This window comes from Ochotona princeps, chromosome 2, assembly GCF_030435755.1.
Source record: "Ochotona princeps isolate mOchPri1 chromosome 2, mOchPri1.hap1, whole genome shotgun sequence".
In the NCBI taxonomy this organism is placed as follows: domain Eukaryota; kingdom Metazoa; phylum Chordata; class Mammalia; order Lagomorpha; family Ochotonidae; genus Ochotona; species Ochotona princeps.
The window spans coordinates 28,459,002-28,483,072 of NC_080833.1; the positions used below are offsets into that span (position 1 = coordinate 28,459,002).

Below are 24,071 nucleotides of genomic sequence, written 5' to 3' on the forward strand. Positions count from 1 at the left end.
AGTGTTCAGCCTGTACAGGAGATGAAGAGAAACCCAGGATCTCTGCTAGCTGATGCGCTGCCCCACCGGAGGCAAGTCACTGAGGGAAGAAAAGGGGACCCTGAAGAGAGCAGATCTGGGTTCCACACACCCCCAAGCTTTCTAGCAATCAGAGCTGGCCAAAAAAGCACTGGGCTGTGCTGCAAGCGTTCAATCAGACCGTGCTCTCAACGCGCTGGAGCGCATTCACTCTCAGACCAAATGAACCGATGTCAGAGATGCTGCAGTGAGTGTCCTGCAGGGGTAAGGCAAGACGGTCTCGCCAAGGCTCCCTCCAGGCCTGAGACGCCAGGCCAGCCAAGGAAAAGCCACGGACCACCAAGAAGCCACATGCATCAGCCAGGTGCAGTCTCAAGACGTGAATGAAAAATATTTCGCTATATAATTTACCCTCTCTCCGCGTGGTCATACCTAGCTGCTGAGGTTGTAACTTTCGGTGAGTTACTTTCTTCTAATTGACCATGTAAGAGTGAGAAAAAAATAACTCCCAGACAGTTACAATAGACCTGTAATAGTTCCTGGATATGCCATTTGCCATTTTGCTGCCTTTACAACTTCCATCCTGCTAAGCACCACCACCCGGCATGCCTAGTAAAATGCTTCAGGTTTTCAAAACATTCTGACAGACATCTTACCCATGTCAATTAAATACGAAACACAAAAACAAGTTTCTGATAACCTCTTCTCCTTTACTTCCTCTTGCCTGCATTTCCTACAATAGAAAGCTGATCTTCAACCATTTTCACCAAGCTAATTAAGCATATTCCAACAGACACGCTCATCTCCGGAGCAAGCCACCTAGACATAGCCCAACGGTCAGTCACAGCCAATGTCACTTTCCAATAAGCCATGTCTATTCAGCTGAGCATCAGAATTACTGGCTTCCACGTGATATCCATTTTATGATCTGGGAACCAAAGTTTGGGAGAGTACAAATTACAACTCCCAAATCTGAATGGCACCATACAAATAACCCAAAAGTTCCCAAGCACAGTCACAATAAAAGATGATGCAAGCATGTTGTTGACAGCTAGAGTCACTGGACGGCCCCATCGCAGGGCCTCCCAGCCAGAATGACCAGCAAGGGCTTGGTGAGCTCTCACTCCAAAGTTGAAAAGCAAAACCCAGCCCTCGCCCTCAGTTTTACTCACTTCTTTCCGTTTTGTTTCTGGACATTCCGATTGGAGCGTGAGAGTGGCGCCCTCGATGTTTCTGGGCATGGGCGTGGACCCGGGGTTGATGGTCAGGTGGATCTGGTCCGGTGAGATGATGTGCTGTACGTAGCCCTGCGCCATCGCCTCCTGATCGATGAGGTGGAAGCCCTCTTCACCCCCCACCAGAAAAGGCAAGTGTTCCCCACACTGGCCATCATCATCATCCTCCTCCAAAGTGCCGGGGTCCTGCTCAATGAGAACAGTGGTCCTATCGTACACGGTTCCCGAGGAAGAAGGCACCAGTCCGTTTTTGTCCACGAACCTGAGCATCTTGTCTTCGGGGCTCAGCTCATCGTCCTCGGCCTCGAAGAAGACAATGTTGGTGTCGGGGCTGTGCTCCCCCATGGTTCGGTCGTGCTCAGCTCGACTCTGAGAGATGGGAAGGGAACGGCCTCTCTGCAGGAGAAAACAGCTGCAGTCAGCCACACAACAAGCCCTATGGCCTCCGCGGCAACCTCGCAGCCAAAGCAAGATAAAACTCATCTTCCTCTGGCATCACCCTATCTTTGATTTTAGCTCTGAAATCAGTCATTATTTTTAAGGAAAAACAATGGCTTAAAAAAACAAACCAACCTGATGTTAGCAGGGGCAGGTATTTGGCACAGTGGTTACAATATCTGCATCTCATACAGGACTGCCCAGGCCTGAGTTCTGGCTCATCTGTTTGCCAGTCCTGCCAATGCCCACCCTGGGAGGCAGAAGGCAGCCGAGCCCATGCCACTCCTGTGAAAGGCCCAGACCAAGATCTGGGCTCCTGGCTTCAGCTTCACCCACCCACAGCCATCCTAGGCATCTGAGGAATGAACCAGCAAATGAAGATTCTCTCTCCCTCCCCACTCTGTCTCTTTTTGCCTTTCAAATAAAATGAAAATAAATCATTTTAATAGAATTAATAAGCAGCAAATCATACAACCTTCTAAGTATCTCTTACTTTCAACCCACGGTGAACATTGGTAAAAATACCCAAAGGGTGGGCCCAGCAGCGTGGCCTAGTGGCTAAAGTCCTCGCCTTGAAAGCCCCGGGATCCCATATGGGCGCCGGTTCTAATCCCGGCAGCTCTACTTCCCATCCAGCTCCCTGTTTGTGGCCTGTGACGGCCCAATGCATTGGGACACTGCACCCGCGTGGGAGACCCGGAAGAGGTTCCTGGTTCCCGGCTTCGGATCGGCGCGTATCGGCCCGTTGCGGCTCACTTGGGGAGTGAATCATCGGATGGAAGATCTTCCTCTCTGTCTCTCCTCCTCTCTGTATATCTGGCTGTAATAAAATGAATAAATGTTTAAAAAAAAATACCCAAAGGGGATCAAGAAACAGAACAGTGGCTAGGCTACCTAGATACACCCTGGAAAGAAATGTACCCTCATGGACATCCTCAGAACCTCACAATGTGGGACCCACCACACCCTGCCCGGGATGGACAACCACTGCTGGAGCAGTTTCTCAGTGCCTCACTCTTCCGCCTAAGGTGAGACCCGCAGTTCCTGTTCTCTCCAGGTTGTGGTGAGAGGTAGAACAGAGAAAGTACGCAAAACAGAAATTGACACACAGTAGAGAAACCAGTGTGAATTCCTTCTCTCCTTCCTAGGACAGATGTTTCTGCCTGGGCAGAGGAGGGACATTTCCATCTATTTACATCCTTAAAGGATTTGGCTGGCGTGAAGCAGAAACTATGCTTGTGCAGCAAGCTGTTTTCCTTGATATTGTTTCTACAGCCCCTGGCATACGTTGACATCAGGAGTTGAGGAAATGTCAGCTAAATGGAAGACATGCAGAGACACACTCTCTCGGGGGAAGGCACACTCTTTGGGAGGCACATACTCCATCTGAATCTTTTCCAACAGTCTGGAATAGTGATCCTTTCACCTGCCAACACACATGTTCTACAAATGTGGGTCTAGCAGGCGGGGCAGACAATTTAAAACCTATCAGTACAGCTCTTTCAGTTTTGCCTTTGGCTTTGTACTTTTTTTTCCTTTTGGGCGCAGAGTTAGTGAGCCGCAGGCAGGCCCAGGGGTCAGCGTCACTGGAAGGAACCGGCTCGACCCCTTGGCTCGGGCTGACGCAACCTTGTGGGTGCACACTTGGCCACCTTGCTGAGGGGGACAGAGAAGTGCCCCGAGGGTCCGCGGGCAGCTCCTGCAACCTGGGCGGCAGCTATCCAGGACAAACAAGCCCAGGAGGCTGGAGGCTGGAAGCTGGCCACGGTGGAGTGAGTGCGGGGAGCGCACCCAGCAGCCTGCAGCCTGCCCGTCTGGGTCACAGCCCCTCAGCACCCCAGGACACAGCCCCTCAGCAGCCCGCCTGCCCGGGTCACAGCCCCTCAGCACCCCAGGACACAGCCCCTCAGCAGCCCGCCCGCCCGGGTCACAGCCCCTCAGCAGCCCGCCTGCCCGGGTCACAGCCCCTCAGCAGCCCGCCTGCCCGGGTCACCACCCCTCAGCAGCCCGCCCGCCCGGGTCACAGCCCCTCAGCAGCCCGCCTGCCCGGGTCACAGCCCCTCAGCAGTCCGCCCACCTGGGACACAACCACGCAGCCCGCCCACCTGGGACATGGCCCCACAGCACCCCGGGTCACAGCCCCTCAGCCCCTCCGCAGCCTGCTCGCCGGGAACACAGCCACGCAGCCCCTCAGCAGCCCGCCCGCCCCGGTCACAGCCCCTCAGCCCCTCAGCAGCCCGCCCAGGTCACAGCCCCTCAACAACCCGCCCGCCCGAGTCACAGCCCCTCAGCCCCTCAGCAGCCCGCCCGCCTGGGTCACAGCTCCTCAGCCCCTCAGCAGCCCACCTGGGTCACAGCCCCGCAGCCGCGTGCCTGGGTCACAGCCCCGCAACCCGCCCGGGACAGCCTTCGAGGCGCTCCACGCCGAGCCCAGAGGGGCAGGGTCCGGATCTCCATGGAAACAGGGGAGGGGGACTGGATACCCATTCCCATGGAAACCACGGAGGGGTGGGGTCCCTGTGGTGCCAGACGGAGGGGGTCTAACGGGAAACGCTTCAGGAGGAAGCCCAAGCCCCAAGGGCCCCCCCGCAAGTCCCCAGCCCAGGCCGAGGCTAGTTTCGCCTTTTACCTCCGCGGCTCCCGGCAACGGCGGCAGCAGCTTCTCCCCTCCCCAGCGGCACCATGATTACCCCCACCGTCCCTGCACGTCACTTCCGCTTCCGCTTTCCGGAGGAAGGCGGGGACAGCGGCTCCGCCACTCTGATTGGCTCGTGCGGTCGAGGGGCCGAGCCCGAGTCTCCAATTGGCGGGCGGTAGGGGCAGGACGTCGCCCGAGCCGCGAGTAGGTCCGGCGCCGGGAAGCGTCCTGGGTGTTCCCCGAGACGCGAGAGAAAAGGCAGCCACTGCCCCCGAGTGCTGGTCCAGAATGGCCTGGGCTCAGCCTGGGCTGGCCGTCCTCGGCCCGGCGCCACAGCCGTGACGGGCAGGTCCCCGGGGGCTGCCGGCTCGGCCCCGTGAGGGAGACAGCCGAGGAGCCTAGACAGCCCCAACTTCCTCCCGGAGTTGACACGGGCAAGGAGGGGCCGGGCGTATCCCGAGCCGGCCAGCAGGACGCGGTGGCCTCTCCGCGCCTCCCCACACTGCCCGGCCCATCACCTCCTAGGACTCCTGCCTCAGCTGCCTCAGCTTCCTTCCCGGCGTCCCGGGGGCTCGCGCCCGGGCTGCCCGGCGCCACCTACTGGCCGCTTCCTTTCCTCCGGCGTCCACCCTGTCATCCTACCGTCCCCTACCTAAATCACATTTTACAGGGCCAGGAAAAGCAAGGCATTCCAGAGCCCACGCAGCGATTTTGCCTTTCCTTCTACTCCCGTCTTTTCTGAAATCCTAGAAAATGTCGCTGTTAGATTATCCCAGCAGTTACTGCCTGCCTCAGTCGTAAGCCACCTCTGGAATATTCAGAATGCCATCTGTGACCCCAGCCCAGACACCAAGGGGTTCAGGCTATGGCGGCACCATCCCATCTCTTGCTTGGAGAACTGAAACAGTGGCCCTTTCCCAGTAGGCTGCCAAGCACATGTCTTTCTAGCCTCTGACCAACAGCCCCAATGCTTAAGCCTCATAAGACGAGCTGCTAAGCGCTTTGTAACAGATGAAAACACACAACTGCTGTTAAAAATATATTTATCATTAAAATATATTACATATGTGAGAGGATGCATTATTTACAGCATGGAGGATTTCATGGGTCCCGAAATGCCCACTCAATTCACAGGAACACCTACTGGTTCAGTGCTGGAACTCTTAAGCCACGGTGTTGCCCTCTGCAGCCAAGTGGCCAGCCTCATGTCCAGGCTGGAGAGGGGTGGTGTTCCCTCGTGCGTATACACGTGCCCCAGACCAAACCCCGGGAGTCTCTCGGGTGGCCAAGGCCTCTGGCTTCAGCAGCACCTCTTGTGTCCTTGCTGCCCAGTGTGTTCTCTTGGGACTCCAAAATTTGTCCCAGCATTTGACTGGAGTGCTCAGGCCAGGCTATAGGGAAGGCACTGACTGCCCTGGAGAACAGCTGAGTGAGCACAGTAAATTGCTTTAAATTAAAAACGAACAGAGATTTGTGTTACAGAAGTGAAGTGGAACCTCAAATGTCAGTTTTACTGTGGTGGCTCTTGTCCCTGTCTCCATGACTCATGGCAGCACGGAGTGTGCTAACCCACAGCCAGAGGAGGACGTCCAGGCTCAGGGCACAGGCAGCTGCCATTCCTCTTGCCAGACATCACTGAAGCTCAAACAGGTGGGGCTGGTCACTGGCTGCCTCAGGTAAAGCGGGAAAGGAGGCAGCTCAGAGTGGGTTGCAGAGGAACTGGTGGATAAATTCCTGTGCCTTCTTCTTCTCGGCCATTTCCAGCTTCAGGTGACCAGCTGGGTTTCGAAGCAGTAAACTTCCAAATATGCTGGCTGCAAGAGAAAACACGGAAAACAAATTATTTGGGCAAAGAGGCTCCTGCTGATTCTCGTGCTGTCAGGAAGGGAGACTGTGGCCAGAGCAGCATTTCCTGCTAAACACCACCAGCGGCCACGCTGAGGATCAGCTTGGCTCGTAGCTGGAGGCTTCAAGCTTCCTGGCGGGGAACCCCTCTGCAGCCGCACTTCCCAACGTGTCTCACAGTTCACAGAGACGCTTCCACAGACAGGTGGCTGCTCACCTAGGATATTCTCATCCAAGTGATTTTTTATTGAATTTTTCAGCAACTCTTGCAAAAAGGCCATCAAGTAGTTGAAGACATTTTTGTGGAATGTGGGGAGAGTAGCAATTACCTGAAAAGGGAACAATTGGGATTTAGCTTTCTGTTCACTCAATCACTTGTCACATTCCCATTATATTCTGGAACTCAACACAGACATATCGTGCACAGAAAACATTGACCATTTCCCACTTGCTGCTTGAACCAGGAGAGACGCACAGCTCAAACACTGCATGAATGCAGAGGTCAAACTTCTAACTTAGGAACAGAAGACATTTTAATTGAGTCAGGTAGGAGACAAAATTGGACTTGCCAGAACTTAATGCAAAGGAGGTATATGGAAAAAAGGCAAGAGAAGGAAAACAGTGATATAAGAAAAAAAAAAATTCTTAGAAGCCAATTTTGATAGGAGTACAACTGCATATCGCAATCAGTCGGGGACCTTGAACAGATTCTAGTCCTGTAGATCTGGGGTAAAGCTCAAGCCTGTATTTTGGCAGGCTGTCTGCGTTATTCCGCCAGGGCCTGATGAGCGCTGTCAGCCACTAGATTTGAGCCTAAGAAAGTAACTGATTGGCAATGGACAATCAAGTACAGTTTTTGACCAACAGGAACACGACAAGTGCTTTTAGAACACGCAGTCCGATGGCACTCTGCAAAACAAGCCAGCAGAGGGAGAGCCTCATCCAGGGCAGGGAACCAGGAGAGTCATGAGCTTGGAAGACAGCATGAGTGACAGCTGAATGGGACCCGCGGGTGGGAGGGGAAGGGAGGGCCAAGTCAGCGATGACTCAGGTTTCGGGGCTGAGTCACTGGAAGGAAGATGCAGGGACAGAAGGGACAGGGAGGAAGAACTGGTTTGAGAAGGAAGACGACGGTGCGGAGTTGCTGAGACGTCACACCTGAAGGACGGTGTCCACTGGCTGCCTTGGGCCTCAGCTGCGCGTGGAGGCTTCCTGCTTGCCCTCACCTGTCTGCTTGCTGTGTAACTGCCGCAGGACTCCAGGCAGTGCTGATAGGCGCTGTAGCAGATGACTGGCTCAGGCAGGCTCTCCAGGAAAAGCAGCAAGGCTTCAGCCACCGAATGATTGCTAGCAGCTTTTGACCCCTCGTTAAGGAAGAGGTGCTCGTGCTGTCCCCATTAGGAACAGGCCTAGGAGCAGGCAGGGCTGGAAGGGCTGCCTGCCCAGTCAGGCTCTCCTCTGTTCAGAGCTAGGATGCCAAGTGGGCACTCCAAAAGGGTCACTGTGTGTGCCAGGCGAGTTGGGCCCTCCTCAGCACCTGCTACATTGGTTCTGACTTAAAAGTCAGAAAAGCAGGATAACTGAGGACACAGTATCAAACTTTATGTCTTAAAATATTTTTTCCTTTTCTCACTGGTCATCCGCACATATAATCTCTCTCTCTCTCTTGGTCTCTCACATACCCCAGAAGTCTGAAGGATACAGAGGTTTTCCATCATTCCAGTATCTAGACAGTCCCTAACATGTTCAAATTCAGACCTCAGGCCTGGTTGCTGAAAAAGATCTTCCTATAAAAAGAAAAAAAGTTACAAAACATTTCTTTTCTCAGAAAATCATTTCCTGACTAAGCAATATCCCCAGCAGAGTGCAAAAAGGAATACTTTAGTAAGATCTCTGAAACACCCTCGCAGACATTGCAGTGTAGGCTCATGTGACTAATTCATCTTGCAAGCCTTCCCAGATCTGTTCCTACAGCAGGTCTTCAGGAAAGTCTTACAAAAACCCTGGGTTAGAAGATGCAATGTAAGAGAAACCTCCAAAGCAGCCGTGTTTCCTGCAGTGCTGTGGGAGGGATAACCAGCAGGAAGGGGGACATGCTAAACATACCAAGAACAAAGAGGAGAAAGCCAAAAAGGCATCTTAGTACATTGGGAAAATAAGGTTATAGTCTTTCAAGTAACCTCAAGAACTTTACATTCATTTATTTTAATATACTTTAACATCAGAGCCCGCATGGTGGCAGAGCAAGCAGTTATTCCTCCACATATGGGTGCCAGTTCATATCCCAGCTGCTCTGTTTCTGATCCAGTTCCCTATTAATGCCCTAGGAAAGCACTGGAGGATAGCCCTGCATGCACATGAAATATAGGGAAGCAGTTTTTGGTTCCTGGCTTTGGACCATTCTGGTTCTAGCTGTTGCAGCCATGTGGGGAGTGAAACAGCAGGTGGAAGATTCTCTCTGGTCCCCTCTCTCTTTCTCACCATACTTCTGACTTTCAAGTAAAATAAATAAACCTTTTTTAAAAAAGATTTATTTTTATTTTTATTGAAAAGTCAGGTATACAGAAAGAAGGAGAGAGAGAGAAAGATCTTCTCTCTGATAATTCACTCCCCAAGTGGCCACATCAGCTGGAGCAGCACCAATCTGAAGCCAGGAGCCAGGAGCTTCTTCCGGGTCTCTCACACGTATGTAATGTCCCAAGGCCTCCCAGACCACAAGCAGGGAGCTGGATGGGAAGTGGGGCCGCCAAGATTAGAACCGGTGCCCATATGGGATCCTGGTGCATGCAAGGCAAGGACTTTAGCCACTAGGCTATCGTGCCAGCCCCAATAAATAAGTCTTAAAACAAAAAAAGGAAAGAAAGAAAAAGAAGAAGAAAAGCCAGATCTAAGGTACTATATAATACCTTAATAACACAATAATATTCCATGTGTGGCTCAAAAGTTAAACTCACATACAGTTCCTTAGAAAAGAACCGCAAAATTTCTTCAATGTGATTTCCACAACTAGATACCCAAGTTTAAAGATCGTTCTTCCCATTGATCAGCCTTGGGACTCTAACCAAGCATTCACCTTTCTGGATATCTATTTTCTCTGTTGAAAGCTACTTTGAGAACTAAATGGGTTATGCTCTAAAACTCTTGGAATACTGCTTGGTATAATGTAACACTGAATAACTGTGAAGAAAAAAAAAAAAGTAGAAACAGGATATGTTAAGAAGGTATGTTGCCAAGGAACATACTTTATGTAATCCAGGAACCTACAGACACAGGTGAGTGAAACTGATGAGCTAATGCATGAAGCCTGCCCTGGTCAATCCAGAAACCAGCCCTTCAGATGCCTGGTCCAGTGCTTCCATATGGCCCTCTGCCTCTTCCTAATTATGAGGTGAGCCCCTCCCATTCCCAAAAGCTGCTCAAAAACTGCAAATGAGGCCAGGATGTCATCCCTAGAGGCCTCCAGATAGCTAGGGGCTCCAGAGGCCAGCCCCAGGAACACACTGTGCCGGGAAGGCTTCCCGGCAGATAAGCAAGGACTGCATGTAACTCACGCCTCAGAGGGCCGTGGAAGTTGGCACCCAACGACCTCTCACTCACTCCCTGGGAGAAGAACCCTACTCCATACTTTCCGTGGGGCAAAGACTTTCCACGTAGAAGGTTCTGGAGGCGGACGTGCTTTCCCCAGGCAGCCCAGACCGCTGGCCTCAGCCTACCTGCTGCACAGCATTTCGGTACAGGTAATCAACCATCATCCAGAGCTCCTTGGGGATCTCCATGGGGCTCTCCGGCCGGCTCCCATCATCCTCAGTCGGTACTGGCATCAGAGTCTGAAAGCAAAGAGAAAGCATGACAAGACAGCTCATCTATGGAACTTCTGCAGGCTGGCCTCAGCTGTGTGCGTGACATGGGGACAGCAAACCCACAGGAAAAGGGAAGTCCAACACCCTGACCTAAACATTTCACAGGCAAAATGAAACCAAATAGCACAATGGAAAGAAAAAAAAGGGATTTTTGAGAAATGAGAGAAGGTTATGCCAAGCAGTTTCAATCAACCAGCAGGAATACGCACTCACTGTTTATGAAAAAACCAAACACCTACGCCCATGGCTTTTCACTACTGGAGCCAGGAAGACACTGCGCTCTGATGACGAAGAGCAGACCCGGGAGTTCACAGCTCTGGGTTAACTGCTCACTCAGCATGTATGAGCCTGACCAATTACTCTCCTGGACTGGGTCTCATGGAGAGGATAGGTCAGCAAGTGCTAACTTAAAAATGCATTGGAATCGGGGCTGGGCAGCGTGGCCTAGTGGCTAAGGTCCTCGCCTTGATCCCATATGGCCGCTGGTTCTAATCCCGGCAGCTCCACTTCCTCTCTATCTCTCCTCTTCTCAGTATATCTAACTTTGTAATAAAAATAAAATAAATCTTAAAAAAAAAAAAGTTTACAAAAAAAAATGCATTGGAATCACAATCTGTCACCTTCATAAAAACTCCCTTATGTTAAAATTATCTTTTAGGGGCCCAGCAGCATAGCCTAGCAGCTTAAGTCCTTGCCTTAAAACTCACCGGGATCCGATATGGGCGCCAGTTCTAATCCCAGCAGATCCACTTCCCATCCAGCTCCCTGCTTGTGGCCTGGGAAAGCAGTCGAGGATGGACCAAAGTTCTGGGACCCTGCACCCGTGTGGGAGACCTGGAAGAAGTTCCTGGATCCTGGCTTCGCATCGGCACAGCACTGGCTGTTGCGGTCACTTGGGGAGTGAATCATCGGATGGAAGATCTTTCTCACTGTCTCTCCTCCTCTCTGTATATCTGACTTTCCAATAAAAATAAATAAATCTTTAAAAAAATTATCTTTTAGATCTCAGTAAATTTAGTTTAGAACAGTAAAGCACAAAGTGATGTTTTTTTTAATGAATAATATCGGGTACGGCACAGTAGCCTAGTGGCTGAAGTCCTCGCCTTGCATGCAACAGGATCCCATTTGTGCACCGGTTCTAACCCTGGTGGCCCTGCTTCCCATCCAGCTCCCTGCTTGTGACCTGGGAAAGCAGTCAAGGATGGCCCAAAGCCTTGGGACATTACATACGTGTGGGAGACCCAGAAGAAGCTCCTGGCTCCTGGCTTTGGATCGGCACAGCTCCAGCTGATGCAGCTGCTTGGGTAATGAATCATCAGACAGAAGATCTTCCTCTCTGTCTCTCCTTCTTTCTGTATACCCGACTTTCCAGTAAAAAAAAAAAATAAAATAAATCTTTAATAATAATAATTTAAAAAAAGAAACCATGTTTGTGGAGCCTGGCACAATTGCCTAGTGGTTAAATCATCGCCTTGCAACCACTGGCATACCACATGGGTGCTGGTTCATATCCCAACCGCTCCACTTCCCATTCAGCTCCCTGTTATGGCTTGGGACAGCAGTAGAGGATGGTCCAAAGCCTTGGGACCCTGCATCCGTGTGGGAGACCTGGAAGAAGCTCTTGGCTGCTGGCTTCAAATCAGCTCAGATCCGGCCACTGCGACCACTTGGGCAATGGATCAGCAGACGGAAGAACTTTCTCTCTGACTCTTCTTCTCTCTGTAAATCTGCCTTTCCAATAAATAAAAAAAAAATTTTAAATATACATATTTTTATGTTTATTTTGGGGGCTGGTGCAATGGCTCAACTAATCTTCAGCCTTACACACATCAGGATCCCATATGGGCACTAGTTCGTGTTTCCATCTGCTCCACTCCCCATCCAGCTCCCTGCGTATGGCCTGTGAAAACAGCGGAAGATGACTCAAGGCCCTGGGACCCTGCATTCATGTGGGAGGCCACAGGAAGTTCCTGACTCCTGGTTTCAGATTGGCTCAGCTGCGGCCATTGCAACCATTTGGGAAGTGAAACAGTGGATGAAAAATCTTTCACTCTGCCTCTCCTTCATTCTGTAAATTCCACTAAAAATAAATAAATCCCTTTTTTTTTAAGTTTATTTTTACTTATTTTGAAAGGCATAACAAGAGTGAGACAGAGGGTAGGAGAGAGAATCTTCCACTTGCTGATCATTCCCCAAAAGCCAGCCATAGCTGGGGCTGGGCCAGGTCGGTCAGCAGCCAGACACTCCATATGGATTTCCTACGTGGAGGCAGGGACCCAAGGATGTAAGCCACCACCTTCTACCTCCCAGGTGCACACTAGCTGGAAGCTGGGTTGAAGTAGAGGACCTGATCTCAGGCATTCCATAGGGCTACAGACATCGCAAGCAGCAGCTTATCCCGCTGCCCAACAACACCTACTACAAAATCAATGTTTATATTCCAAAAATCCATGTGCTGAAATCTAATCTCCAATTAGGGAATTTGGAGATGGGGCTTCTGGGTACACCATTAAGGGCTTTGCCCTTTGGAAATAGGGTGCCCTAAAAACTGAGACCCCCCCCCCCCACACCAGAGCGCCCTTTCTTTCTGCCCTATGACGTCACAGTAGGAAGACTTTTGTCTGTGACCCAGGAAGCCAGTCCTCAGCAGAGAGCAGACCGGCAGACCCCCCTGTCCTAGACTCACCAGGCTCTGGACTACAGGAAACAGGTATCTGCCGTTTATGAGCCAGATGCCTATGACATTCTGGTACTGCAGCCCCAGTGGACTAAGCCATGCAGCATGTGCAAAGACTGAAAACATGCTTTCAACATTATGCAGTGTTTTCCATCAAGAAGCAGAGTCCTGCTCCACCCCTGCTATCTGGGCTGGCTTTCCACTCATCGTGACCAATGCCTGGCAGAAATAGTGTCATGTGAACTTTGGAGCCATTGCTACAAAAGGCCTCACACCTCCTGCCCTCATGTTCTTGCCTACAGAAGCCTGAGCTAGCCTACTATGTGATGTGAACCCTTGTGGAGACAGAGCCAGAGAGCGACCAACACCAAGACATGAGCGGGAGGCCACCTTGACCCTTCAGCCCATACCACAGCTGCCAGCTGCTTACAATGGCACAAGTGAGCTTAGGCATGGCCAGCAGAAGAAACCCACAGTTAGGAAGAACAGTAACTTATTGTTTTGTCATCAACCACTCATTTCTTCAACATTTGAGATCTGTCCTCGGCCTCCAGTGCTTCTCATGACGTGAGTAACAATTGCACAACCAGCAGAGCTAACAGCTTCTGCAAGGTCACAAAGGAATAGTCACACTTGACATCCTTCCCTCAGCTTCCACACAACGGCATCCCACCCACCTCTTTCGATACTGAGATCTGTTCTGGTTCCTCCTTCTCTTTCCACTATTTCTATTCTCCTTCAGGAAACTGTCTACGGTTTGAAACAAGGCCCCTTCACAGAGCCACAATTCTAATGCTATCCCATTTCCTTGACTTCAGATTCACATTTACAATGGGCTTTCAACTTGTTCATAGTAAAATTTCAGGGCAGTCTTGTGCATTAACCATATACAATTGACATACAGACAAACTCAAAAAGGCTGGTAATTCTTAACTCCCCGAGAGGGTAAGCATCTTGCTTGAAAGGCTTGAGTAACTGCCACATGGTAATGGCTGTCTCCTCCTGACATGTCACTTACCAGCTCCCTAACAGTTTCAAGTGGTAGGTCCAAGATTGGATCCTTCATGTAGCACAATGTATGAATGGGAGACCCGAAACAGCTGGGCAGGTAGTTCCCAGACACAGACAAAAAATAATCCTTTCCCCTTTCCAAGTGCAAAACCAAAATATCCTCAATTTTGTCTTCCCCGGAGTTGAGCTTGGTAGCTGTGGTCTTATTCACGAAGAGCTCCAGCTCAATCTCAATGGCAGAGTCTGCAGGAAAAAAAAAAAAAAAATGAAGCAAGCAATTGAGGCTAGGAGGAAGGCCAGGGTAAGGGAGGGAAGAGGCTAAGGGCAAGAAGTACTAGGAAAGCAAAGTAGTAGCTAACCAACAAGCAGCTATGTGCCCAGCACCCAGGAGATTCAAGACCAAGGAGCTGACACCCCAAATGGAAAGACAAAAACAAAAACACTTGCATAGGTAAATGCTAAAAAAAAAAAAATCAAGTCATTAGTAGCAGAGAGAGCTCAGGTTGGAAATGTTAATACAAGGCAAGGGGATGGATCAGAGTCCTCCCTGGGCCAGGTAAGATGAAACACAACGCACTTATCAGCCTATGTATTGTCCGTGAAACTCTCTAACACCCCTGCCACACAACACCATGCAGAGTGCAAAGGAGACGCGGGACAATGATGTGCATGGGACGTTGCCGGCCAGACGGGATTTCTGCATTGCAACCCCCAGCTACTCCATGACAGGAGACGACTGTCTGCTGAGGATAGGGAAGAGATTAACAAAACAGTTCCTTTAGCAGCACCCAATCTAATGTTTTCCTGTAGGATTACAGGACACGGAAACTAACCGGATGCACCTTGTTAGTATTTTATTTATGAATGGGTTTAGCAATGGGGCCTTCAAAAATGTTTGAAGAAATGATTAAAGCACTTAGAGAAAAATGTTTATTTTAGAAAAACAGCAGAGACAGGGAGGGCATTCTCCAAATAAGAAATCATGAGCCTGGGGACTGAGACCTTACCTGGCAGAAGAAAACCTCGGCTGGGATTGGCACTTAGCCACTGCTTACAGTAAGACTGTTCATCAGGTTTGTTGATAAATTCAAACTGACAGGGTACTTGGCCGTTGTGAATTGTAAAGGATTCCACTTGCAACTGCATGTACTTCACATTCTGAAAACAGAACTGGGGACAAGCCCAGGAGCAGTCACAAACAGTGCGGTCTGCTCTGCAACCTGTCCAGGCACCCCTGCCGAGCAATCCCTCCAAGGAAAACAAATGTAGGACCATCTCTTGCAAATCTTTCTGCTCTAAAAGTATCTAGGAGGCCACAGCTACCACTAACCACACCAAAAAAAACTGCATTTAGGGCCTGGCGCCTTGGCCTAGCAGCTAAAGTCCTCACTTGGAACACACCAATATCCCATATGGGCGCTGGTTCTAATCCCGGTGGCCCCACTTCCCATTCAGCTCCCTGCTTGAGGCCTGGGAAAGCAGTCGAGGACGGCCCAAAGCCTTGGAACCCTGCACCCGCGTGGGAGACCTGGAAGAAGTTCCTGGATCCTGGCTTCGTATGGGCTCAGCTCCAACCATTGTGGTCACTTGGGCAGTGAACCATCGGACGGAAGATCTTCCTCTCTGTCTCTCCTCTTCTCTGTATATATCTGCCTTTCCAATAAAAATAAATATATCATAAAAAAAAAACCCTGCATTTAACCTTAAACCCCCAAACGCCAAGAACTCAAAGCCTTTTTAAAAAATAGATTTCCAAGGTGGCTCCGGGCTGGGCCTGTCTGGAGTCACTCTGATCCTGCCTGCTCCTCAGTAGCATCAGAAGGCTGCAGGGGCCTGCTAGGGGTCCTTCTGCCCCTATCCAGCTGGCGGCAGCAGAGGTGGCTCCAGACTGGGCGGCCCAGGCACCAATGACCATGGGTGAAGCCCTCAGGCTGCCTGGCAGCAGCATGCCCTAAAACCTTGGGCTTGTAGGCTTACATGGGGTATGGGCAATGGCACAAGTGAGGCTGAGCGGAACCTCAGGATTCATGTCCAGGAGAGGAACGGCTACTATAGGACATCAATGGACAAGGCCACTGTACTTTCAGGTAAGTGAGGGTAGTGAGTTGGAGCGGGAAGACATTTAAAGGTCAGCATTTCAGAACTATCCAAACAACTTGGGCAGAACCCTCAGAACATGCACTACATTGGGACCCTGGGTTGATGTTGGGTGGCGGTTCCCCTTCCCTGGGTACTGGATATTTGGGAAGCTGGGTGTGGCTTCCCTCTTTAACTTTCCCTCTTCCCCCAGAGACAAGAAGAAATAGAGAACTTGGAAACAATGATTTCACCCACTTTTCCCTAACCCTCGATCCTTCCCTCCCTGGTCAACCATGTAATCATCAGCAAAAATAAAAATAAAAATAAAAGCAGATTTCCTGAGGGAGCTGACATTTCTTTTATACCCAATAACCATTTCCAAAGCACATTTTTCATTCCATCCCTCAACATGAAGGTCAAGCTCATCCTTTCCAGTAACTGTGTGTGTATAGCTTCAGAAACGCCTTGCGAGAGGCCAGTTGCGGCGTCATAGTTTAAGCTGCTGTTTGTGACGCTGGCAGCTCTTATCAGACTGCAGGTTCAAGTCCCGGTGGCTCTGCTTCCAATCCAGCTCCCTCTAATATGCTTGGGAAAGCAGCAGATTGTGGCCTGAGCACTTGGGCCCTGGCCCTGCTTTAGCAAACCACGATGGATGTCCAGTCTCTTGGCTTTGCACTAGCCCAGCCCTAACAATTGTGGCCAGCTGAAGAGCAAACCAGCAAATAGGAGATCTCTCCTCATCCTGCCTCTTGAATAAACATTTGAAAGACAAAAATGTTAAATAGCCCCATTTGGCTGTGTGGTAATATCAACTTTGAAGGATCTATGCTGTGCGTCTTTCATGAAAAACATTGAAACATAACTGAACCTCTCTTATGGTCTATCACTTTACTATACTGCCTTCTGCCTCATCAACTCAAGTATGTGTATACAACTCAGGATCAAATTAATCTGAAAACGATGCCTCAGTTGGAAGGCAAATCCTTTGTGAGAACGTATACTATTCTTCTAAAATCAAACTAAACGCATCAGAATACTCTGGCTTAGAAGATCAGGACACGAATCTGGCCCACACCCGCCACCCCCTCTCCCCAGCTGGCAGCACCCTCACTTTCTCTTGAAGCAGACTACCCAGAGAGGCTAAAGTCCAATAGTGTGCCAAGTGCCTCCAGGAACTTTGAGCTCTAGAACAGGGAAGTTTCAGGCCCAGAAATGGAAAAGCTCAGTGCTAACGTCCTGATCATGTCTCTCTTACCTCTCTCTTAGAGAGGGACACAGAAGGAATGTTGGCATTTTCCATTTTATCCAGGGAGCGAATAATTTCCTCCAGAGTCTTCCGATAAAGCTCTTCATTGATGACCCTCACCTGCAGGGGAAAAAAGTGGTCACTGAAGGCCTTGACTTTGCCCTGTTTCCTCTTTTTACAGTAGAGAAGGCATTGAAAGCAGGGGGGAACTAACAGCTGACAGAAAATCTGAAAGTGAAGGCTGAGTAGATTTAATAAGTGAACAAAGAACTCAAGAGACAAGGCTTGTGGTAATGTCAGCTGCTGCCTGATGAACAGATAAAGGACACGGGGGTGAAGGTGCCACGGTGGGCAGCTGGTTCTGCGGAGAGTCCAGGCCCAGAACAGCACGATGCTCAGTGGTACTGGGGTTTCCACCACTAACAATTCTACAAAGAGAAGCTCTTATAAGGGCTTTGAATGAAAGCAGCCTCTTGAGCTCTTTAAACCCAGGTTCCATCAGCCAAGATTTTTGTGGGCCTCTCCTGTCTGTATTTTTAGTTAAAAGTACATTTTACGAATGTTTCTGAGCCTGGCGTGGTAAGCTAGTAGCTAAAGTCTTCGCCTCGCATGTGCTGGGATCCCATGTGGGCGTCGGTTCATGTCCCAGCTGCTCCACCTCACATCCAGCTTCCTGCTTGTGCCTGTCCCAAGACCTTGGGACCCTGCATCCACGTGGGAGACCCGAAAGAGCTCCTGGCTCCTGACTGGCTCAGCTCTAGCTGTTGCAGCTACTTGCGGAGTGAACCAGTGAATGGAAAATCTTTCTGTTTGTCCTTCTCTTTGTAAATCTTCTTTTCCAATAGAAATAAATCATTTAAAAAAAAGTTTCTTTCAAGACTTTAGTTACAATATCCGTTAGATTCTTCTCAAATGACTCAACCTCATAGATTCAAATACTTCTATCTACGCTGTTAAAAGTTGATAACTGAAAGAAAGTCATTGAAGAATAAATACAAAATTAACAATAAAAAGAAATTTGACCTTACTAATAATCAGGGAAAGGTAAAATAAAACAAGAATCTTTTTCTCAATTTGGATTGACAAAGAATTTAGGATTGATAAAATATAGAAAAATAAGATTATACAAAGAAACTTAAAAAGTTGTGGAAAAGTACAATTAAACAATAGTCCAAAGGAAAAAAAACAGTACACAGGCTGGCCATATAGTCTAGAAGATGCACACGTCCAATATGAAAGTGCCTGGGTTCAATATCCAGCCTGGGCTTCCAACTGGTCTCCCACCTATACAGACCGTAGGAGGCAGTGATGCTGGCTCAATAGTTTGAGACATGCCCCACAAATGAGGGCCAGAATTGCATTCCTGGCCAGTCCTGGCCACTGCAGGCATTCAGTGAGTAAACCAGCAGAAGGGAACAAGCTCTCATAAATTAATGAATAAAATGGTAAGTGTGAACCTTATATGACATTTTTAGGTTGTTTTGTATATTGACAAAAGAGCAGAACAGCAAGAATTGTTAGGCCTTAATAAATTTGGAATCCACTTCTCTGGGGCAGAGGTTGTGCTGCAGCAGGGAAAGCTGCTGCCTGCGATGCTGGCATCCCATACGGGGACCAGTCCATGTCCTAGCCGCTTCTCTTCAGCTCCAGCTCCGTGCTAAACAGCTGTGAAAAGCGCAAGCTGGCCATCATGTGGACCTGCCACTCACAGGAGGAAAGCCAGGAGCAGATCGCAGGTTCTTCATCTTGTTCAGCCCTGACAGCTGCAAACATCTAGGCAGTGAACTAGCAGGTGGAAGATCTCTCTCTCTCCAACTCTGACTTTCAAATATAAAAATACATCTTCAAAAAAATAAGTGAAATGGGGACTGGCATGATGGTTCAATGGCTAAATCCTTGACTTGAATGCACCCATCCAGCTCCCTGCTTGTGGCCTGGGAAAGCGGTCGAGGACGGCCCAAAGCCTTGGGACCCTGCACCCACATGGGAGACCCAGAAGAGGCTTCTGGCTCCTGACTTTGGATCAGCATAGCTCGGCTGTTGCGGCCACTTGGGGAGTGAACCAGCAGATGGAAGATCTTTCTTTCTCTCCTTCTCCCTGTAGATCTGACATTCCAATAAAATAAATAAATCCTTACAAAATATGGACAGGTTCACAAAGGTGCATGTAATTGACAGTCACTATACCATTATGTATAATAACAAAACTTGGAAATCAAATGATGGACACAAATTATGGTTCATTCATAAAGTATTCACTTTGCAGGCTTCAGAAATAGTGAGAGGGCACAGAGCAGTAGCTTAGTGGCTAACGTCCTCGCCTTGTACTCATAGGATCCCATATGGGCGCTGGTTTGTGTCCCAGCTGCTTCACTTTCCCTCCAGCTTACAGCTTGTGGCCTGGGAAAGCAATCGAAGATGGCCCAAAGCCTTGAGACCCTGCACCCACAAGGGAAACCCAGAAGAAGCTCCTGGCTTCAGATTGGCTCAGTTCTAAACGTTGTAGTCACTTGGGGAGTGAACCAGCAGACGGAAGATCTTCCTCTGTCTCTCCTTCTCTCTGTTAATCTGACTTTCCAACAAAAATAAAGATTTTTAAAATAAAATTAAAATAATGAGGAAATTAGTAAATGCATAAGGGCTTGGAAAGATACAGTCCAAAGGCAAACAGAAATCCTTTTATACACATGGAAACACAGAGAAGTAAATCAGGCTGGCAAGTTTAAACTGAAACTGTTTTTAAAGGAAGATTCTACATATGCAAAGGGAGAGGGGGAGACCAGGAAGACAGAAAGTCATCTTGATGTGAGAGCTGACCCCTTACAGAGTGACCTACCCCGATGTCAAACACTGAGCTGACAGGCTTGTGGTCACTCGTCTTCAGGGCCATGTGGCTCTGATAGCTCAGCTGCGTGATGTTCTTCCCTTTCCAGAGGATCCGGTCACACCAGGCAGGAGCTCGGCACTTCTCACTGAAAGGCCAAGTGCACATTGGTGGCGCTCACACAAACAGCAGGGCTCACTGCCTACTTCCCTGGTTTGGGGGCAATGACAAGGCAGAGCCCTCATGCCCATGCCACCCAGAGTTCTCAGACAGCAGGAGTGACTCAGACCCACCCAGGGATAACAAGTCCCCAAGGCAGCATCATTCAAAATAACGAGAACAAGCAAGCAGAACAACTAGGAGAACTCCGAGCCAAATCAGTAGACTGAGTCTCTGCTCTTGATTCTCCCGCGAAGGCCAGGACAGGTAACATAGGCAGTCCGCGTAACTATGCTATGGTGCAGCATTTTAAGGCTTTGCTTGGGGCACCTGCATTCCTCATTAGAGTGCCTGCTGTAGTCCCAACTATACCACTTTGGATCCAGCTTCCTGCTAATGTGTCTGGAAACACAGCAGATGATGCCCTAAGTATGAAGGTCCCACCACCCATGTGGGAGACCTGGATGGTACTCCAGGCTCCTAGACTGGTGTGGCTCAGTCCCAGATGTTACAGCATTTAGACAGTAAACCAGTAGACAAAAGATCTTTCTTGCTTTGTCTCTTCCACTCTATCATTCTGTCTTTTACACAAATCAATATATCATTTTTAAAAGATCTGGAATTCTATTTCCCTGGTTTATATCCTGACTCTGTTATACGTCTTTAATTTCCCCCTTCCCAGGTTTTTTTTTTTTTTTGCTTGTTTGTTTTGTTTTTGTTTTTTATCTATTTATGTATCTTAAAGGCAGAGATACAGAGAGGGAGAGACAGAAAGAGATCTCCCATCTGCTGCTTTACTCCCCAAGTGGCTGCAATGGCGAGGGCTGAGACAGACCAAAGCCAGAAACCAAGGGTTTCTGGGTCTCCCACAGAGTTGTAGCAGTCTGAAGTCTTGGGTCTTCCTTTAAAACTTTGAGGTCCATTAACAGGGAGCTGGACTGGAAGTGGAGCAGCAGGGACTTGAAGAGGTGCCCATTCAGTCTGCTGCAGCTGCAATGACTAGTTCACCTGCTACGCCAGTGCTGGCCCTTGCCTCTAATTTTCTGTCCCTCGATCTCTGACATAATAAAAAGATTATTATATATATATACACATATACACACACACACCTCAATGGGTTACTGAGAGGATTAAATACAATAAATTAATAAAGAGTAATGAGTAGTATATGATACAAGGGAAACAGTAATTAAAAAAACATTAGCTACTATGTAATGAGCAGGTACAAGATCAGTTAGCTGGAATCTTTCATTACCATAAGCACAGCCAAAACGTAATCAATATCACAATTATGACAGAAGCAGGCACTGTGGCAATGCCATTGCTGGGGATGATGGCATCCCTTACCAAAGCGCCTTGGACACAGCCCCCACCTCCACTTCCGATACAGCTTCCTATGAGCACACCTGGGAGGCAACAGATTAGGGGCTACATTCTTAGATTCCTGCCACCCACAGAGGAAACATGGCTCTTGGCTTCAAAGCCTGGCCCAGCCTCGGCTGCTATGGACATCTGAGAAGTGAAAACACAGGACTGGAAACATTCTGTCTCTCTGCTCTCCATATAAAACTCATTTAAAAAAAATGTTTTGGGCCCGGCGGCATGGCCTAGCGGCTAAAGTCCTCACCTTGAACGCGCCGGGATCCCATATGGGCACCAGTTCTAACCCTGGCAGCCCAGCTTCCCATCCCAGCTTGTGGCCTGGGAAAGCACTAGAGGACGGCCTAAAGTCTTGAGACCCTGCACCGTGTGGGAGACCCAGAAGAAGCTCCTGGCTCCTGGCTTTCGATTGGCTCGGCTCTTGCCATTGTGGCCACTTGGGGAGTGAACCAGCAGATGGAAGATCTTCCTCTGTCTCTCTTCCTCTCGGTAAATCTCACTTTCCAATAAAAATAAATCTTTAAAAAAATGTTTTTAAAAAGAATTACAGAACAATAACTAATAATAGAAAATAAAACTGTACTAGGAAGGCAGTTGTTCAATGAGCAATTTTGAAAGGAGATATTTGACTGCAGGGGAAGCGTTACAGGAAACACATTACTCTTCGTGCCCACAAGGACACGTGCTTCCCAGAGTTTCAGAGTTTCCATCTGCTCAACTCCCAGAGTGACCTCTGACCTACCTGGTATCCCAGTTGTCGGAGCCAGTGTCGTACTTGTAAGTAGGTTGGAAGGTAAGCTCACCTTCTGTGAAGCCTTCAAAGACCATATTGGCAGCCACCTGAATTTTCAGCTATACAAAAGGATGCAGAGAGAACACCTCAGAACAAAGAGGCCAAATCTAAATTAGCAGAGAAAAAAAAATTTCTAGAACCCAAACCCTGTTGAGAAAGCAAAGGCCTCATAAGAACATGTTCCCATGAGAGCCAAAATCGGGCAGTGGTCCAGGCTGGACATGGCTGCATTGCCCCTTGGCATGGGTATGAATGGATGGGGTCTGGACCACGCCACACTGCGCCAGAGTTCAGCACCCACTGGTATTTGTGAGAACCAGGTTGAATGTAAATTGGACTGGGCTAGGTCTCAGTTCCCACTGTGTCATGTCAGAGCTGCCTCAAGGCATGGACCAGGTGCAGCTGAGCTGTAATATCCAATAGTAAGAACCGGATTGGGTGTGGGCCAGTTGGTTAAGGCCACTGCTCCTGCCAGGACAGTAGGTGGACTAAGTCAGCCTGGGCCAAGGACTCACCAGTGTGCATGAGATCCGCCACTAGGAGGAGGCCCAATAGAGGAGTTTCAGGAACCCCTTTGTCTGGACACAGTCCCTGCAGGTGAGTGTAGGAACCAAGGCAAAGAGGGCCCAGCGCCGTGGCCTAACGGCTAAAGTCCTCGCCTTGAACGCGCCAGGATCCGATATGGGTGCTGGTTCTAATCCCAGCAGATCCACTTCCCATCCAGCTCCCTGCTTGTGGCCTGGGAAAGCAGTCGAGGACGGCCCAAAGCCTTGGGACCCTGCACCCGTGTGGGAGACCTGGAAGAAGTTCCTGGATCCTGGCTTCGCATCGGCACAGCACTGGCTGTTGCGGTCACTTGGGGAGTGAATCATCGGATGGAAGATCTTTCTCACTGTCTCTCCTCCTCTCTGTATATCTGACTTTCCAATAAAAATAAATAAATCTAAAAAAAAAAAAAAAAAGGCAAGGAGCAGCCCAGACTAGGCCAGGCTGCAGTATCCCCAGGCATACGTGTGGCTCAGGTCCGGGGGCAGGACAGGCTGGGCCAGTTCATAACACCCACTTGCACATCTGAGAACCAGGATGGAGGGCAGGACAGGTTTGGTCGGGCTGCAGCATCAGCCAGTTCACACTAGGGCTGGGAATGGGGGCTGACTGTGCCAGGTTGGGCAGCAGCAGCCCCTAGCGTGAGTTAGAACAGGGGCAGAACAGGATGAAGTGAGCCAGGCCATGTTAGACTGGACCTCAGCACCCACCAGCACATGTGAGACCAGCTGGAGCCAGGTGGAGGGAAGGTGTGTGAACCTGACAGGGGAATAGTGGGAACTCTTCTGCTTGGTTACTGCTCTTGCTGGTGAGCATGAGAGCTGGAACTAGGAGCAGACCAGGTGGGGCAGGGCTACAATATCTGTTGGCATTCACATGAACTAGGTTGGGGGAGAGCCAGGCTGGGCTAACCAACTATATCCACTGGTGCAGGCATGAGTCAGAGTAAGTGCAGGCAGGTTGGGCTTTGCCACAGCAGCAGCTGGCAAGTGCTAGGACTAAGGGCAAGTGCTATCGAGATAGACTACAGAGCCACCTGGAGAGTGCAAGATCTGGGTCCAGTCTTTCAGACTGGACCTCTCTGATGGTCTGTAACTCCCACTGGTAAGCATGAGAACCAGGACTGGGGGCGGGTCTGGCTGGACAGGCAGTGGCACCTGCTGGTATGAATGTGGGCTGGAGGGTACAGTCCATTGAGTTGAGTTAGGCTTCAATGCCCAACGATGTATACAAGATCTCAACGGGATGCGGGGCAGACAGGACCAGTCCACATGCTGGCAGGGACAGAAACCAAAGCTGGGCAGCCGGTCCAGTGGGAATTA

The 24,071-nt window shown here is 49.6% G+C and overlaps 2 protein-coding genes across 4 annotated transcripts in view; both read right to left on the reverse strand.

The window, feature by feature from the left end:
• MTF1 (metal regulatory transcription factor 1) overlaps positions 1 to 4,440 on the reverse strand; it is a 56,912-nt gene extending 52,472 nt beyond the window's left edge. For 2 of the 3 annotated variants that reach the window (XM_058679043.1, XM_058679042.1), the window contains exons 1-2: positions 4,038 to 4,056; positions 1,191 to 1,649 (exon numbers count right to left, since the gene is read on the reverse strand). In XM_058679043.1, coding sequence (XP_058535026.1) covers positions 1,191 to 1,598 — 408 coding nt within the window. In that variant the 5' untranslated portion in view covers positions 1,599 to 1,649; positions 4,038 to 4,056. Of the gene's footprint in view, positions 1 to 1,190; positions 1,650 to 4,037; positions 4,057 to 4,320 lie in introns of those variants that run through there. The other variant, XM_058679047.1, reaches the window with a different exon arrangement.
• Positions 4,441 to 5,355: 915 nt separating this feature from the next.
• The window catches only part of INPP5B (inositol polyphosphate-5-phosphatase B), a 68,077-nt gene continuing 49,361 nt past the window's right edge, over positions 5,356 to 24,071 (reverse strand). The window contains 10 exon segments of the mRNA XM_058679030.1: positions 5,356 to 6,143; positions 6,392 to 6,503; positions 7,401 to 7,528; positions 7,877 to 7,961; positions 9,888 to 10,001; positions 13,730 to 13,965; positions 14,730 to 14,892; positions 17,057 to 17,167; positions 19,884 to 20,019; positions 22,153 to 22,262. Coding sequence (XP_058535013.1) covers positions 6,028 to 6,143; positions 6,392 to 6,503; positions 7,401 to 7,528; positions 7,877 to 7,961; positions 9,888 to 10,001; positions 13,730 to 13,965; positions 14,730 to 14,892; positions 17,057 to 17,167; positions 19,884 to 20,019; positions 22,153 to 22,262 — 1,311 coding nt within the window. The 3' untranslated portion in view covers positions 5,356 to 6,027.